General features: G+C 44.1%; 1 protein-coding gene across 1 annotated transcript; it reads left to right on the forward strand.

Moving 5' to 3' along the window:
- The first annotated feature begins 13,420 nt into the window (after nucleotides 1–13,420).
- On the forward strand, nucleotides 13,421–17,289 carry LOC131707289 (E3 ubiquitin-protein ligase RNF26-like). The gene has a single exon (XM_059009664.1). The coding sequence runs from the start codon at nucleotides 14,370–14,372 to the stop codon at nucleotides 15,681–15,683; it is 1,314 nt and encodes a 437-aa protein (XP_058865647.1). The 5' UTR covers nucleotides 13,421–14,369; the 3' UTR covers nucleotides 15,684–17,289.
- The last annotated feature ends 1,127 nt before the right edge of the window (nucleotides 17,290–18,416 follow it).

The following is an 18,416-nucleotide window of genomic DNA, read 5'->3' on the forward strand; positions in this document are numbered from 1 at the left end:
GAGAGAGAGAGAGAGAGAGAGAGAGAGAGAGAGAGAGAGAGAGAGAGAGAGAGAGAGAGAGAGAGAGAGAGAGAGAGAGAGAGAGAGAGAGAGAGAGAGAGAGAGAGAGAGAGAGAGAGAGAGAGAGAGAGAGAGCTACAGTAGGGGTGTGCTGTTCATCTGATTGCATTGGGGCTGGGTGCAGGTGGGGTGTGAGGGGGGGGGGTTACTCGATCGGAAACAAAGAAAGAGCTTCAGGGGCGCAGAAGTAGCATTCAAAGAAGTGTTTGCAAACGGTACTGGTGTGGACAGACCTGTCAAGTTAATGCAATACAATAAATAACACTGAATTAAAAATTCAAACACATACATGCACGCATACATTTATAACGCAGAGGCTGCTGCGCGTCTGTTATTACGTGTGTTGTACAAAACTGTTTGTTTTACCAACAGTTATCACTTTTGATATAGAGAAGTAACTCACATCAATTCTGTTTTTAATTAACATACACACGATGCATTGCCATCATTTAAAAAACAAAAACAAACAAATAAATAAATAATAAAATACCCCACCCATAAACCGCATCAAATACGAACAGCCTATTAATAATAAAATGATATCATTGACTGTGACAAGAAGACCAGTATGCTGGATTTCAGAAGCCGATGACGACGACTCTTGAGATGATAAACTTTGAAAAGGTCAAATTCTTATGTTCTGACTCTGGCAGAAATATTATAATAGCGTACAAACCAAAAGAACGCGCTGGCTGGGAGGCCAGCCCGAAACTTCTTTTTTTTCTCCAAATACAGAAAGTCTATTATTTTATTAATAACTATAAATTGTAAGTTTATATTTAGTTGTTTATTTGATTTTTCTGTAACATTCCTCACCTGTCTCCTCTCAAACCACCAACTACCAGGAATCACATACAGCTGTGCCATGCTGTGCGTATCGATCATTAGAAAGCTTCTATTTCCTGTGTGGACAGTATGTTTTTGAGAGCTCATACAACAATCTAATGAGAGATACACACACAGCATGGCATAGCTATTGACTGTTTATCGACATGGAACTAAACTTCAGCACACGGTTAATTGCATATTCATGAAATACATATTTTATGTAAGTTACCAGGCTTTTATTGTTGTGTTTTCTTGTTTTTTAAGTGTGGTGGTAGAATTCAGTTTTTCAGCACCTCAGCTGATTGGAAGATAACCAGCCCATTCATTTCACAGGTGTAGGGTTAATTACAGTACAATGAACACACACACACACACACACACACACACACACACACACACACACACACACACACACACACACACCTGCCAGCCTGTTAAGAGCCAGCAGCTGTTTGGGGTTGCATTGATTCCTCGAACCCAGATTCAGTTTGGCGTGTGAACTCCACACGTTTGTTTTTGCGGATTCCAAAGATTCAATTCAAAATGATGGATGCCTTGTGCATGAAAACGTAGTAAATAACACAGGTGGCACGGACCTGATGTTACCAGAAAGTGGCGAGCTAGAGAGAAAGACTTATACAATATTTAACCGGCAGCAGCAGGCAGAGGAACGGCTCGGTTTCAAGGAGGTCCCGGGAGACGCATTATCGACGGGACAGAGTCCCACCATGCGCTTACACTCACATACCGACACCTATTAGACAGTGTAGACACCGCGGTTTATATGTTGTGTCTTTTAACGAGACAGCACGGGCAAGTGAGGGCCCATTATGGGGTAAATGGTTGCGACAACCTTAACCATTTCCGTGCTAAAGGGTGGCATTGTCTGAAAAATAAAACTGTTTAATAACGGTAAACAACAAACTAGACGGAAAGCACTTTGTAAAAAAAAAAAACAACATGCTTAACTTTGTTAGATTCAGTAAACGCATTGTAGAACCCTGGGAAAAGCCTGTTTTATTTCATGAGCTTGAAAGTCGTGCTGTGCCTAAGATGGACCCACCTCTTTACTGTTCTCAAATGAAGCAGTGCAACAGCTGTAGACTTGTGCTGCTGTTTTTGCAGACCAGCTGGGAAACCAACAAGAGGCCCTCAGACTGAAAGTGTTTCCTGGGCCTCGCCTGCAGCTCGGTGCTCTGCAGTTGCTGGAGTTTGTGTCACTGTTTTGTCACCATCCCATTCAGCTGGGTGGCTGTATGTGTGGGAGAGGGATGTCAGTTCAGCTGTCTGTCTCATCTCCTGCGATTCTCCAAGCTTTAGTGGTGGATTCAATCTCTTTATGCCTCTCGCGCTTTCCCCCAGCTCTACAGCGTTACATTAAAACAAAGCTGGAGGGTGTTTCTACTGACACTCAGCTATGGCTCAGCGACACCTGAGACAGCACCATTTCATATCTTATAACAGGGCTGTGCGGAAGCAGGTCACTGAAAGATGTGTGCTGGAGACAAACTGTTTGGAACAATGGCAGCTGTTTACCATCACTTTTCTCTTATTGTGTAACTAATAAAAGGGTTACTGTCAGTTTGTTTACATATACTCAATCCCACAATCCACCTTGACCTTTGTTACTGCACTAGTTCCTGGTCAGCTATACTTGACAGTAGTACACTGGAACACAGCCATCTTTAACTGCTCCTCGCCCAGACCGTACATCTGATCTCTACCTGGGAAAAGGCAGTGGAAACCATGCACTGTAGCTCAGCATGCTCTGAATGCAGCCCCTGAGTCACCTTGTGAATGTGCCTTGTCAATGGAGATGGAAAGCAGGCTGGGGGAGTTATTAGATTGCCTGTCTATTCAGGGAGACTTAAAGAGATTACCCTTCTTAAGAAAAGACAAATAAACAGAAAGACAGACTAGCTGTTCCGGTAATACCTTGAAAGTCAGATCCACTGGGGAATTCAAACAGCAGGAGACATCATCACACAGCAGGGGGACACTGCTCTTAAAGGTGTACCGTCTCAAAGTCACGCTCAGTTTTACATCAAACATAAAGGCGCAGATTCTGAGAGACAACAAGGGGAGGCTACGGTTGGGTTTCCCAGGACCCCCACTCCCAGTCTCCCATCCTTCAATCCCAGCCAGCGCTTACAGGATGAGTTATAACAACATCCCGGAGGGACATGAGGCTGCTGGAATCCACACAGCGTACCTCCATGAGTGACAGCTGCTGTCTGTTTCAAACCAGTCTGTACTGGAGCCCCCCTTCCACACCCAACAATTCACCATCTCTTTCCTTCCAAACACTTGAAATGAGTCACTTGCTCACTGATTCAATCCATTCTGGTTTCACGGCATAATGGAACATTGTATAGGGTGCTGGACAGTATACGCTGACATCCACTCCGCAAGAGGTAAGAGAGGCTACTGATGAGTATGATAAAAATAAGCTTATATCACACAGAACCCGATACTATACATATCTTAAATATAGTTAAATAAGCAGAATTAAACAGTATAGTTCATTTTAATGTGTTGTAATGTCAATCTTTCTGGTACAAAGACATTTCAGATGGCTGTATCCCTTCAATATCAGGGTTAATGGATGTAGCCCTGTTTATTATAATCAGTAATTAAAGTAGGCCGTTGAGAATTGTGATTATCTGCACTCGGAATCCTTGCCTCTATGGAATTCTCCCCCCCCCTCACTATCTGTCCATCTCTCTCTCTCTCTCCCTGTTAAACAGACTCTAAACAAACGCTGCCCCCCCCCCCCCCCCCCCATCTGCTCACTCATCGGCTCTCTGTCTTGCATTGTCAGTGGAGCGCAAACACAGGACTGCCGGAGCAGGGAGCGGGAGATAGGGCACCTGACAGCTACGATTTATAGACACTTTGCAATCAACCCGGGAGGACAAATCTCTTTCTAATGTGTGGGCTGGCAGGGGAGAGGCAGTGTGCTGCTCACACAATAGCACTCATTTCCTTCCCTCCTTTTTTAAACAGGTAATTAGAGCATGCTGTCAGAGCACAAGCAAGGAGCTTGGTCCCTGTTTCTTTGTGTGCAGCTCTGTCTGTATGTGCATGCGTGCGCGTTTTCTATTTGCACTGCAGATGCAGCTCCAAACTCCAATCAACACCACACACACATGCCGGCTCGCCGTCTTATCAGCTCAAAGATTTCAAAGCAAACCATAATCCCTCAAATTCACAAGCAGTTGCTGGGAGGTCCAGATTCACATTCAAATACAATTCCTAGGTGTGTTTACTACAATCCACATCTGGGATACAGAGAATAAGAGTTCATTTCCACTTGAGGGGCACTGAATAGCAATCCGATAGTGACTACAAGGGAGAGGAGGCAGTTGAGCCCGCCTCTCCTGCCTGTCGCAGGACTCCACTTTGGGGGCGATGCTGGACGTGGGCAGCGATTCCTGCTGGCACCAGCAGGGCTACTGGCAGGCAGCGAGGAGCGGTAATGTGATTAGCTGAGAGAGCTGTGGGAAGCTTGTCTGTCTAATAGCTTGGGAATGAGGCAGCAGTGTGGCTCGGGGGGTGAAGTGCTGAGGACAGGTGCTACAGCACTTAGGGGGGCAGTTTTCAAAGATTTTGAGAAAAACACCCTTCGCTGCAGCCACTAGTCCAGTACTGTGATCTTTGGTTACTGGTGGTCCTTGTTTCCTTATATGAGTTTACAGCGCGGTAAAGGCTTAGCATTAAGAATAACAAATGCATGACCAATTAAGAGGAAAGCACAGTGGATTGCAAGCTTCCCATGGCAGACTTTTGCTTTATGTTACAGCTTAAAATATACTGGATATCAATTCGGTTGTCAAAAAACCTCACGCATCCCAAACAGTTCAGAGAAAGAAAAACTGGGTTTTTCATTAAAATATTATCATTAAAATATCATTAAAATATCATTAAAACAGCCATCTACAGTTTAACAGTGAGCCTCTACAGTGCTTCACTGTGCTCTCTTCTGTTAGTGTATTATTGCTATACATAAATGCATATCCCTAGTGCAGTAAAGCACTGTCATATTAGAAGGGCTGCAGTGCCCTGTATCAAAGTGATTTAAAGCCACATTGTTCATTAATCTAGAGCGGTTGCCAATTTTATTGTACCACAATAGCCACTATTATCTGCTACAATACGATATCTGGAAATAGCCAACAAGGTATAGGTGTGGTTCGCTTATAAAGTAGGAAAAACTTTGCCCACCACCGATACTGTTACTGTTGTTACTTGAGACTTTCTTGTTTGAGATTTGTTTTACCTGAAATATGATCTGATGCAGACAGAATGTGAGGGCAGGGGTGGGTGGGGGTCTGGGAGTCTGTATGCTTTCCCCGCTCCCACCCCCCTTCACTCATACAGATTCTCAGGAATTGCAATGAACCAGGAAAGCCCCAGAGAGAGAGAGGGCTTTATTTTTAGAGAGCGAGAGAGAAAGTAGCCTAGGCTTAATAAAGCAATGAAAGAATCCTAAACAACTCCAACAAGTAATGGGGGGGGAATCCACTGGGTTTTCTATCATAGCACGATTCACAGGGAAGGAAGGAAGAAAGAAAGAAAGAAAGAAAGAAAGAAAGAAAGAAAGGGAAGTATAGAAGTAGAGAATAAACAAAAGAAGGATACAAGGAAAGGATGAAGGAGGGGAAGCTAGTCTGGCTGTGTACAGGTTGTGATGCACTGAATTCTTTATTTTTCACTCTGGCTGTGATCAGAATGATTCCCTGGTTTGGACGAGGGAATGAGAACACTAGTCTTGAACTCTGATTGGTTGAAATATCTGCTTACCAGTCCTGGACGATCGTGCTTTTAAAGTAGGTCCCAAGATAGTCCATTGGCAGTCATGCACATAATGTAAATTGGGGGGGGTAACTACATACTGTACTATCCTTATAAAAGTGTACCAAAGTAAAAGCATAGCAAAGTGTAATGAAGCCCAGTGAAACCATGGTATAACCATGGGGAAAGTGTGGTAAAATACTGTGGTAAACTTTTATAAGGCAAAAGACATTTTACCCCCGCAGTCCAGCACCTCACGTTTAGCTGCACCCTGCATCTTCAGTAATGGGATCCCATTGTTTTGGAGGGATGAGAGAGTGACAGCAGCAAGTGATTCCTCTGTCCTCCACTGACCCAACCCTCCCCTCGACCCCCTGTCCTCCCAGTCACAGAGGGAACGACCTGGGCTGACTCACACAGGCTACACTGGGTGGGCAGGCGGAACCTCCACACCTGTTTAGGTTTGTGTCATTCAGCGCACACACATTGCCAAGAACAGGGCCTTTCCAGCTGTAAAGCTGTCTCGACAAAATGAATGCCATGAAATGCATGATTCTGCATTCAGCAGAATGAGAACAGATCATGAATTTGTTCAGTGTAATACAAGGCTGCTTGTTCAGTGCACTGTAGTACTGATGCAGGGTAACCCCATCTGCTCTACATAGTCACTTAGACACGGCTAACAGAAGCTTTCCGTCTGCCCCAGTATCACCCGTCACCTGAAGACACTGGGAAATTAGTTTGCTTGATTTTCACCCATTTAATAAACTGATCAGTCGATCAATGACATTATTTTTACATGGCGCCTTTAATGGCTAAGCCATCTCAAAGCGCTTCACAATCGAATAAAGTAAAAAGGTCTATGAAACAAGAGCAAACAATAAAAAAAGTGAAATGCAAATAAAAACATCAAATCTAATTACAAATCAATTATAAATTCCCAGCGATTTTCCAGGAAAATAATAATAAAAAAAACATTCAATATTTAGATGTTGTTCTGTTAACACATGATCCATGCCTCGTTCAATCTCCAGTCTAGAAGAGAAGGCAGGAATGCAGGGAGGAAGGAAGTCACTTTTTCCAAGCTGTTTTAGGAGTCCATTGTGGGCCGGGTGGTGTCCCACGATGAGTGGGGGTTATTGTCCATTCTTTATTGGGGGTGGGGGGGGGTCCCATTCCAGTGCAGTGCCATCACAATGACAGGGATTGTGCTCTGGGACATAGTGACGAGACTCCGGGGTGCTAGGAGCAGCTGTTTCCATGGCGATTCACCAGCGACGCCGTTATTGACTGATTAATCATCATAAATGGCTCTGACACAGTTTAACGTCTGCTTGGAACAGAGGGGAGCGCATGCTGAAACACGCCTGACGAGGCAATGGGGGATACCCAGGTGGTGTCTGCTATAAAATTAAAAAATGTGGAGACGTTTCGCCTATATCTGACGGAGAAGCGGTTTTCTCTCGCTCTGTATATGTTGTCTTTGGCAGATCTCAAAGTACACAGCATTTAAAGATTATTGAACCGTGAGCAGGTCTTACAGGTAAGTGACTAAGAGGTTTTGATTGATTTGCCAGCAGGTACAGTAGCAGAAGGACTGTTCCAGCTGCCAGTGTGCGTTTGGTCCTCCTCAACCAGGGGGTGGGAGTCTGTGAATTTTAAAGGTAATGGAGAAGCAATTCTAGTGCAGCTAGTCCTGGGAATGTGAATTCTGGAGCCCCCAAGCACACCACCCACAGGGAATACTGTACAAGCAAACAGAGTGCCGCAGCAGTAACAGATTGCTTTATGGAATTACTGTGGACGGTTACACGATTCTCTTCTGCCCTGTTGTGTGGGTTTGGGGAGGCATGCAGGGGTGTGAGGTTGAAGGTCAGGGGGAGGAGGCGAGCAGGCCAGGCTCCTGCGAGTTCAACTATTTCTCTTTAGCACTTTCCCATAGAAACTATGTGACTGCAGTTTGCCCCTTTTCCCTCTCTCTGTGAATAATTATTTATTAATCCTTTCCAGTTTTACTGGAGGAATTCCAAGCTTCTGCAGGTCCAGCCTGGGGAAATGTACTCTAACAGAAAGGCAGTTTTTGCAAAGTTGATCACTTTGCAAAAACTGGATGCAGCGCAGGGCACAAGTGGGGACAACACTTTTGCATCGCCCCATAGAATGAACTCATTTTGCTTTATAAAGTCGTAGCATGTTGAATGACACAGATAAGCCGTCAGCAGCATCAAGGGTGCAATTTTCACACCAAGAGTTTCAGTTGTGAAGACTCAGATTTCTCTTGCGGTCTCCCGCTTAGACAAGCAAGCAAGGACATTTCCAGTGTCAGAAATGAGTGGCGTCATCAGGCTGGTAGACAGTGAGTGAGCGGAGGTGGTGGGGGGACCCCTCCTCAAGGGATTACAGTGCAATTTTAGGAATCATTGCCATGCTGGATGACAGACTGCAGGCTGGCACTCGGGAGAGGGAGTGGGAGTGGGAGGTGTGGAGCAGAGGAGCAGATGTGATCATCTGGGGATAACGAGTGAGCGAAGGCAGCTGTTGGAGCCTGGCTCCGGAGCTCTGCTGCTAATTTCACAAGCAGACAGGGCAGTTTTATACATTTATTTAAATTAGCTTGAGGGAGGATGCAGGGAGAGGGGACGTTTTTTCCTGCTTTCTCAAAAAAAAATCTAATAGCGAGACGCACAAACAAAACACATTGTGTGCAGCGAAAGAGGCTCCTCTGCCCTGCGCTCAGAATTCACTCACAGTTTGTGGCTATGATGGTTCTTCAGAGTTGGAAGGGGCACCAAGGGCGTTCTTGTTGAGATCCTTTTAGTTGTGAGATCAAGCAGCTGCTGGGAACTGGATGAGCTTAGGTGGGGCGAATGATCCCCTCTCATAACTTTCATCATGTTCTTATGTTCTCGAATTCCAAGTGCAAAGTTTGCAGCTGGGGTGGAACTAACAAACTGGGTGCAGGGCAGACTGCTGGGCAGATTCATGATGCTGTATTGAAGTGGGTGTGGGGCAGACTGCTGGGCAGATTCATGATGCTGTATTGAAGTGGGTGCAGGGCAGACTGCTGGGCAGATTCATGATGCTGTATTGAAGTGGGTGCAGGGCAGACTGCTGGGCAGATTCATGATGCTGTGTTGAAGTGGGTGTAGGGAAGACTGCTGGGCAGATTCATGATGCTGTATTGAAGTGGGTGCAGGGCAGACTGCTGGGCAGATTCATGATGCTGTATTGCTGTTGCTGTGGTCCAGACAGACATCTATGGCATGTGAACAATGCTCAGAGGTTAAGTGGTTAAAAGGGTCAATATTTATTCTATTATTAGCAGTGAGCCATGAAACCCCTGAAAGAGCATCTTTATATGTACTGGAACACTGATCTCCACACACTGCAGTGACTGTTCTGAACAGAATACACTGTAAACTTCCATGCATTCCATCCGCACACAACTTAGTCAGGAAGACAGCTCAAAGAGGAGACGACAAGCTTCAGCATAGACATCTCAGCGAAACGCCTGTCTTGTTATGGAAGAGGAAGAATCCCACAATAAGATACAGATGTTTTATTTTTTTAACAAGTTTCTTTTAAGTGTAACTGGACATTGTTTTTGCTTGGTTCTAGACAGACAACTACATTACTGTATGTGAAAAATCGTTAGATGTTACAGGGGTCTCCAAGACTAGTTGTGTTCTTTATATTACCCCTGATGTTCTCCCAAATGTAGAATATCCAATGTCCCGGTACCAGTTGTCATGTGTTCTAGAACACTCGTCTCCCTTCCAAACAGAACACCGCTCAGCAGTGTAGTGATGGCAGTGTGCTTGCTGTGTGGGTTATTCAAGGCCGTGTCAGGGATGGTAATTGACTGCGGGATAGCGATTTCGTGCTGCTGTGTCTTTACTGAGGTTTCTTTGTGTTTCTTTCTCAGCGCCGTGGAAATCTCCCGAAATGGCCTCTCTTTCACAGCTGTGTGCGGCAAATGGCCGTCATTACGGGCTATCACTTACTGTAAAAGAAATTGACTGATGTGCTTTTGCAATTGTAATACGCCACTCGTAAAATCGGACCTTTCAAATCTCTCTGAAAGGGGGCTGCTTGATTGAGGCTGCTTCTATAATGGGGTGTTTCTGCTGCCTCCCAAATCTATTTGCATCCCCGGGAGCAGAAATCTACATGTCATAGGTGAAGATTTTTAGGAATGTATTAATAAAATAAAAACAGAGAATGCATGCTGGTTCTCTATTATATGGGCCAGACAGAACCCCCATCAGGAACCCCACGCTACCACAGTCCAAAGCTAGGGATTCAGCATCGCTCTGCACCACTGTCATTCGTAAACGCCTCCAAACGAGACCCTAACCTCGTTAGCGAGCCTCTTCATTCCAGGGGCCTGACACTAATTCTCAGTGCGCTTGGGGCCGGGCGGTAATCACGTTAAAGGCAGAGGAGTGGCGAGGGCAGCGGTGGGTCAATTGCCAATTTGGACTGAAGAGGAATTCCCTGGACTGCAGAGGCCAGTTGTGTTAATAAGGACCAGTCACTTCCAACTGCAGCATGAATAGACAGATCTCTCCCAGCTGCCAGCGTGACTGTGTCAAAACACAAAGACAGTGAGAGTTTATTTATTTATTTATCCAGCCATTCATTCACTGCACCGACCTTTAGCAGGACAGCGATTCATCGAGAGAAATTATTGAGGCTCAACACAAGCCTTTTGTCTTGCGATGCTTGGAGTCACACTTGACGGTTGAGGATCCTTGGCTTGCATTGGGTGTGTATTAACTGATCAGCAGCCCTACCTTTACCAAATGTCCTCTTCAAAGGGTCCACAGTGGCACAACAATGGCACGGTTACGGCTCTACGGTCTAATACCGTACTTTGCACCAGCGCTACAGCTAACTTCATAAATGAATGTGTTTTCAGCTCCCAAAAGCTACATGCAATACAGAATAATCAAGAGTATATATAAATACAAATTCAGCGTTTACACAAAACATAAAAGGATGGGTCTTATATATATATATATATATATATATATGTATATATATATACACTACTGTATAAATACCCTGTCATTCGGAGATTACTTTTTAGCCATTATTATGGTAAAGTGAAGCAATTTGGCTTGAAATGGGTTCAGTTTTGACTTTGATCAATGAGCAGGTGCTAATGCATTCCACAGTGAAGCAACCAAGAGCAGACGAGACCAGCTCAGCGTTTTCGGAAGGGATAGATCTCTGCTGCACACTTCCCAAAGACACAACTTGATGACACATGCAGATCTTATCAAACGCTGCTAAGTAACGTGTGAAGCACTTTCAATTAAGTAAAAAAAAAAAAAAAACTTGCAAGTTTCTCAATCCCTAATGGCACATTTATATATGTTAGTAGGCAAAAAAAAAAATGTACCTACACTTTGCTATGCTTCCACAACAGGAAACTTTTACAATGGTCCCAGCTTGCTTTCTGTTAGAAATGGAACACTAAGTTTTATGACAAAGACACAGAGCTATTTCTGAAGCCCAGTTTGGTTAATAAAGAGAGTGTTTTGGAGCTGCATCAGATTGCTGTAATGTGGAAAGCTTTGGTGTTCATCATTTCCTGAATGCCATTAGGGTTAGCACACACACTGCGATAGGTAAATCATTCTGACCATTTATAGTTTTACTTAATCCTTGTTGATAAATTGTGTGACAAATGTTTCAACTAGAAGTCAAGCAGGAGAACAGAAAGTGACGAGGAATACACTTTACTTATTTATTTGAAGTTTTATTCGCTGGAAAAGCCATACAAGTTGCAAACAACTTGTTTACAAAGGCCCACTCCCAGTAGGACAGGTAACCTGGCCAATTATTGAATTACCGTTATGCTACATCGCAAGTCTAATGCCAACGTGTTCTTTAGGCATGTCATCTTTGGAACTTGGAATCAATAAATAAAACGCTGTTTAAGTTCAATCGTGAGTCACTCTCATCTTAATTATAGTTGATTAATTATATTAATAATGATAATAACAGAATCAAAATTAGTCCACACCCTTACAGAGTGAAGGAAAATAAGTACAGGTACAAAACAGGTTAACACAAAACAAATGACAAAAATAAACACTGTTACAAGTGAGGGTTTTTCACCCTGTCACAGGACCCTCACACAGCATGTTGTCTTGGGTCCTGAATGTATTCGTTTCAATGCTGATCCCTTTGTACTGTGCCTTTCACAACAATGAGCTCCTGCTTCCAGACATTTACAAGGGCAAACGTTTCCAGCTTCAGTGTAATTACTGGAGAGATCACAGGAAAAGAATGTGGATAGCTCCCTGTTAGCCAGTGGGTAGGTTCAGTGGGTAGCTGCTCTAATATGGCATTTGTTTCCCAGCGTATCTAAAAACGTTTGAATGAAAATAAACTTGGCGTCTGAGATCAAATCATCTGGAATGCATATTAAAAAACATTGGAAAAAGACTCTGTTCTCATTTTTCAATGCCAAACATGGCCATAAAAACAGAACTATTTATTTGCTTAAATGTAGTTCTGAAACCCTTTGATAGCAGGGCCTGGTACATTAGGTAGATTAGAATCCGAGTATGGCATGCCTACCGTGATTTCAGTGCTCACAAGTTTGAATATTTTTTCATATAGAATACATGCTGGATATGAGTCTCCATACGTTTTAAATAAATGAGCTTCATGCTAACTTTTTAAATCATATGAAACTACGTAAGGGCAGCAGTGTGGAGTAGTGGTTAGGGCTCTGGACTCTTGACTCTTGACCGGAGGGTTGTGGGTTCAATCCCCAGTGGGGGACACTGCTGTTGTACCCTTGAGCAAGGTACTTTACCTAGATTGCTCCAGTAATAACCCAACTGTATAAATAGGTAATTGTATGTAAAAATAATGTGATATGTTGTAACAATTGTAAGTCGCCCTGGATAAGGGCGTCTGCTAAGAAATAAATAATAATAATAATAATAATGTCAAACTACAGTGTCCCACTATCAATTTCGATGTAATACTGACATGTAACACTATTGCTCTAGATTAGCCTTCTATGGATTTAAATCATCAGAAGGCAGGCCTTGTTTGCATTCCAGTTTGTTTTCATCATTTAAAGGCCGTTACACATTGTCATTATTAAAACCAAACAGCTACAACACATGAGGTGTTGTTCCTAACTCCCACAACTAAAATTGCTTTATTGAATCAGACAACTGAAAATAATGCTAATGGCACAGTTAGTATAGTCTTTTAGTGTTCAAAACTGTGCCAGCTAAAGGCAGTATAGGATTAATGTATACTTTATGTGTTATTCTAGCTAAAAAACAGTGTACAGACCACAGGGCCCTGCTGCCCCAGGTTCAGTGCAATGTAATTGGCAGAGCTAGGCACAGTTTACTATCTCTGTCTGCAGTCTTAGGAGGGCCCGGTGCTTTATACACTACATATATAAAAAATGAATATAAATTAAGGTGGGTACCACGAACTTCACATGCTTTACTATGCACTCTGGTTGCCTAGCAGCGGAAAGTAAAATTCTATATCCATTTCTACCATGTGATCTTTGTTTACTCTGTTCATAGCAAACCGATTTGGGCGGAGTCACATATTCAAACCAATACCCAGCCCTGTATTGAGAATGTGACCAATAACAAGTCCAGACCTTCCACGCCCCTATTTTAAATGGAAACGCATAGAAAATTTAAACCGGCCAATCAGAGTGCGGGTGGAATTAACCCGTTAGTCTCTGGAAAACTGGAAACGCAGCACGTTCTGCGTTGCTGTACTGTATAGTACACTTAAGTACAGTACAGTACAGTATTTTAAGGATTGTTGCTTCTTATCTGAATAATATTCTGCCATAAACGCCCCTTAGCATTACCTTTTTTGTACTACGTTACAAAGTTTGGGTAAACTTTTGTCCATTCTGCGGGACTGGGATAAGACAGCCACACGCAACGGCTTTCTGTGCTCGTCTACTTCTGCCTGGCTGCTCTGTTTGATTCGCCCAGGCGGTGCTGTGTTCTATTAAACACGACTGGCGAAACATGGCGGCGTGCAGGATGTCGAAACTTTCGGTTACAGTTTCATCAAAGTTTCACCAGCCTCTGAAAACCTAAACAAACGGAATCTAAAACTTAGGCCGTTTATCCTTGATAGACGCTAACAATAAGGACGGGGTCTGTTGAAATCTCATGGTTCACCGTTTTAGTGAAAGGAGGCTTTATCGAGTTGTTTTCGATTCAGATGCTCCAGTGTTTACATTCAAACGTAAGCGCATTTTGAGCAATTAATTTTAACGTGCGAGAAACCAAGCCGATCAACACACAGACAGTGCCAGCTTTATGCACGGTAAGATCACAATACCCCGTTGGATTTTAAGAAACGGGATGTAGTTCTGTTTTAATCAGAATTTGGATTCTTTTTGGATGCCGTTGAAAATGTGATGCAGGGGGGGTCAGTGTAGCCTGCCTATGACATTCTGGATGTAAACGAATATCAGTGAAACAAGAAGGAGAAACAATGTGACTGTGTGGCTGTTTGCTAATGTAGCAGGCATATGTGTGTCGTTACATGTGGGGCCAGACACCATTACAATTCAACACAACATACTGTTCTTACACACAGTACTACAGCGCAGTTTCCAAGACTTTTTGCCCGTTGTCAAATTTAACAAACAAAACATACCGACCATTATGGGTCTGATCTATTTTATTTTCAACTCCGTAGGGAGAGCCATAGACTTCCTGTGCTTCATATTGGACTTGAATTTCTGCATCGTATCCTCTCTACTCAATTTCCTGTTCGGCATCGTTTACTTTGTTTACAGTTTACCCACTCTCCTGACCACGGGGGTGTTTCAGTGCTGGAATCTAAGCCTGATTTGTGTGCTCACAACCATAGACACCATTCTGGGGGTCGCTCAGGGCTCCTTCAACATGGTGGGCAGCTGGTTTCGGGTTTTCTGCGGGGTGCCCGAGAGCTTTAAGATGGTGGGTCACCTTTTCTCCCACGTGCTGCTCAGGACCAAAGAGCTGTTCCACCGGGGGCTGCTGTCCGGGCATTCCTTCTTCAGACAGATCTGCGATGGCTGTGGCATTGCCCTGAGCCTGATTGTCTATTTGGTGAACACTGTCGTCAACATATTGCTGATCGGCACCCAGAACTGTTTCGCCGTGCTGCTGGCTGCTTGGGAGGCAGTGTCGGGGCCGGTGCAAAAAATCCTGGAGCTCACCCTAGCCCTGTTCAGCTACCTCTCCAGCAGCCTGGTAGGCACTGCCATCCTGCTGTGGACCCCCTGCCAGCTTGCCCTGGAATTCCTCCACTCCCTCAGTCAGATTTTCGTCAACGTCTTCCTGCTGAACTTGTACGGCCTGCTGCTCACGTTGGTCATCGTTGCCATGGCCACACTCTATGTGAACCCGGGACTGGCGCGCAGAGTGGTGGAGCGCACGCTGCGTTATATGAGCACCGTGCCTTCGCTCTCCCGTCTGCAGAGGACAGTGCACAGGCTGTACCTGCTGGTCCTGGCGCGGACGCAAGCCGTGCTGCTTTTAGAGATCTGGCAACGGGCGGTTAGGCGGGGCAGCAGGACTGGGCAAGCAGCTGGAAGTAACAGGGCAGACGCTGGGCCGGTTGATGCACAAGGACCCCCTGAAGCAGTCCGTGCACCGCTGCCACCACCACCTCCCTTACCACCACCGCAGCCACAGAACCCTGATACTCCGCCAGGGACCTCCAGCAGAGACAGGCCTCTGAAGAAGCACCTCTGTGGGGACGGGGACAAGGTGGCTCCCCAGACCGAGCTCCTGTCCCTCCTCAAGGAGCACGAGGAGCGGAAGAAGTGCGTCATCTGCCAGGACAGCGTCAAGACCGTGCTGCTGCTGCCCTGCAGGCACCTGTGCCTGTGCCGTGACTGCACCGACATCTTCCTGCGGCAGCCGATCCACCAGCACAACTGCCCGCTCTGCAGACACATGATCTTACAGACCATGGATGTATTCCTCTGAGCCTCACTCGAGAGGGGCTCTTCTCATCGGGGCAAAATCAGAGGCTGCCACTGCGTAGCGGCTTGAACCATTCCAGCTTTTTAATGCAAGCTAGATTCTTCTGACACAGCTGAGATGAGCTGTGATTAAATGCAAATCTCAGGGTTACAGAATAGATTGGATGTGAATACCTTCTGAATATGAGTTGTGCATTGTATACATGGTGGGGAATGAGACTCCCATTGCATAGCAGTTAATAGCCATCACATGCTTTACTATGAGTCCTAGTTGCATATCTACAAAAGTTGCATGTTTTTATTTAACGATGCATTGCCCTGTACATATTTCTTACATATATGATACATTATATAATGAAACCAATAACAAACAAAGAAAACACTCCCATTTAATTTTAGTTTGCAAAGGTGAGCAAACATATAACTAAAACTTCTTAGGAATGTGAACAAACTGGAAAGCCAGCACAGTCTGCCTTTTTAGTAAAGAAGACTGCAGAGATCTGTAAACTACAGTAGTAAAGAGTCACCAAATATATTTGCAGTTTCGAACTGAATTTGAAGGGGGTACGCTGCAGACCTAGGCTGAGTCAGGCATAACTCAAACTGCTAAAACCTGGACTGGGTGAAACTGCTATGCAATATGAGTCGTATTGCCATCCCTGCAGACAGCCTGTGTAACCACAATGCTTGCTCTGGAGTCCATCATGTGATTGCATTACTAAAAAAAAAAAAAAAAAGAAGTGGTTGAAACAGAAACCTGGATTTGGGGTGTACTGAAGGCCCATGGTTGCAGCTCGCTGATCAAGTGTATTTCCTTTAGGTCTCATTGTTACCAATGCTGCACACACACACACAGAGAGACTAATGCAAATGGGGATCTTCTTTCCCCTGTGAAATGCAGGGGTTGTGGTATCCTGAAGCAGGTGATTATACATCAGCAATCTCTTTACTGACATTGACGTGTGGTGAAATGGGTCATTTTGTGACTGGGCCATTCCATTAAATATTGGCACATTGTTACACTGATAAGTCATCTATCAGACTAATGGCAAGCCAAGGATGAACATGTGTCTGTCCTAATACACAGACATCATATAAAGTCTTGTGCTTGCCAGTAGTTTGATGCTAGAGTAGCTTCCTTATTTAAAGTTTGTTTTTCACCCCGTACATTTTTACGGTGTTTGCAATCATTCAGAGGGGTATTATTGCAGTTACGCTAATGCTGTGGAGGTTTTCTTTCTTAATTTCTTAATAAGTCAGTTTAAATTTCCTTCCCCTGAGTTTAGGAGCTGTTCTGTTATAGATATATGTAACAGTTTAACATAGAGTTATAAAAACAGAAAGCTTATGTGAGTCATTTCAGTATAACCCAATCAGAATCACTGCGAACATCACGTTTGAGAATAATACAAATAATCATTTAAAGCTACTTTTTCTTTTAATGACTTCTCCAATGCGAGAAATATTTTCAGAGGATGGCTTTAAGGGGAAGACAGTATTACTCCTGTTCCAACACATGGCTTAAAACAAACAAGGACATTATATCTGTGTTGTTATTTATCATTAGGATTAATGTTTCCCCTCCAAAGTGTTTAATTCACACTTAGTAATGACAACAGATGTCTGTGCCAGTTTCCTGAGTGAATCTACACCGTGAGCCGTGCAAACATATTGATCCGCAGAATTTCTGTCAAGTATACAATTACAGCTGATTCCAAGCTGAAGCATAAAATGATTCCTTTTTCTAATGCAGTATTGATTCTCTCAGTCTCCTGAGTGCTCCGAAGTTCCTGGTACACGCTGCAAAACAATTTCTGTGTATTTCATAAACACTGTATGGAATGATGTTATTATAACCCTGGCTTTGCTTTCCTCAGTGACAGTAAGCACTCACCCTTTGCTGTACCTTTTATGAATAAGCATTGACTGAAGTTTGCCAGACAGCTACAGTACACCTCGGGTTAACCCTTTCTACACTATAGTGCTGTTCTTGCCACATTGAAAACCTGTAGACCTGCGATGACCACCCCCCCCCCCCCCCCTAAATCTGGACATCCTATACTATAAAGTCTTAAAAACGCGAATGCCTTGAAGACACTCTTGTGTTTTTGTACAATAATGCAAATGTAAAATCACTTTGGCATACAAGTGCATTGCGTCTCTTAAGTCAGGCGTTATAGGCAATAACTGGGCCAGTTGAAACCAAAACTGTGTTTTTACAAAAAAAAAAGAGCATGTTTCTAATCCACCTCTTTGTGCAGTTATACATTAACACAAGACTTTGAAAATCTGAACCGTAGCGTCATTGGACCGTCAAACAGATGCGTGTATATTAACCCCTGAAGTGCTTCAGTGACATTTCAACCCCTTGTCAGTGTTAAAGGACCTGCTGGGGGATGTGTCAACCAAATCGGACCAATCGAAGGTTGTATTGTGAATTTCTGAAACTTGTTTTGTTCTGTATGTTGTACCTGAAAATGCATCCCACAATGGCCCAGATAACTCGCTGTTTTCCAGGAAAAGCCACGGTGTGTGTGTGTGTGTGTGTGTGTGTGTGTGTGTGTGTGTGTGTGTGTGCGTGACACTTGGCTCTGTGCATTGAGCAGTGGACCAAAAAATGGACTGTGGATGAAGTGACTGAAAGCCCTATCAAATATCTTTTCCCCTCTCGGGTAATAAATGGATCCACACTGGGGGTCTAATGCAGTGTGATTTTTAGCTGCAGGGACATTCTGAT

This window comes from Acipenser ruthenus, chromosome 39 (assembly GCF_902713425.1).
Source record: "Acipenser ruthenus chromosome 39, fAciRut3.2 maternal haplotype, whole genome shotgun sequence".
NCBI lineage: Eukaryota > Metazoa > Chordata > Actinopteri > Acipenseriformes > Acipenseridae > Acipenser > Acipenser ruthenus.

What these genes read in the sequence shown, in the direction of transcription:
- LOC131707289 (XM_059009664.1), top strand. Translation starts at nt 14,370, where the DNA reads ATGGGTCTGATCTATTTTATTTTCAACTCCGTAGGGAGAGCCATAGAC.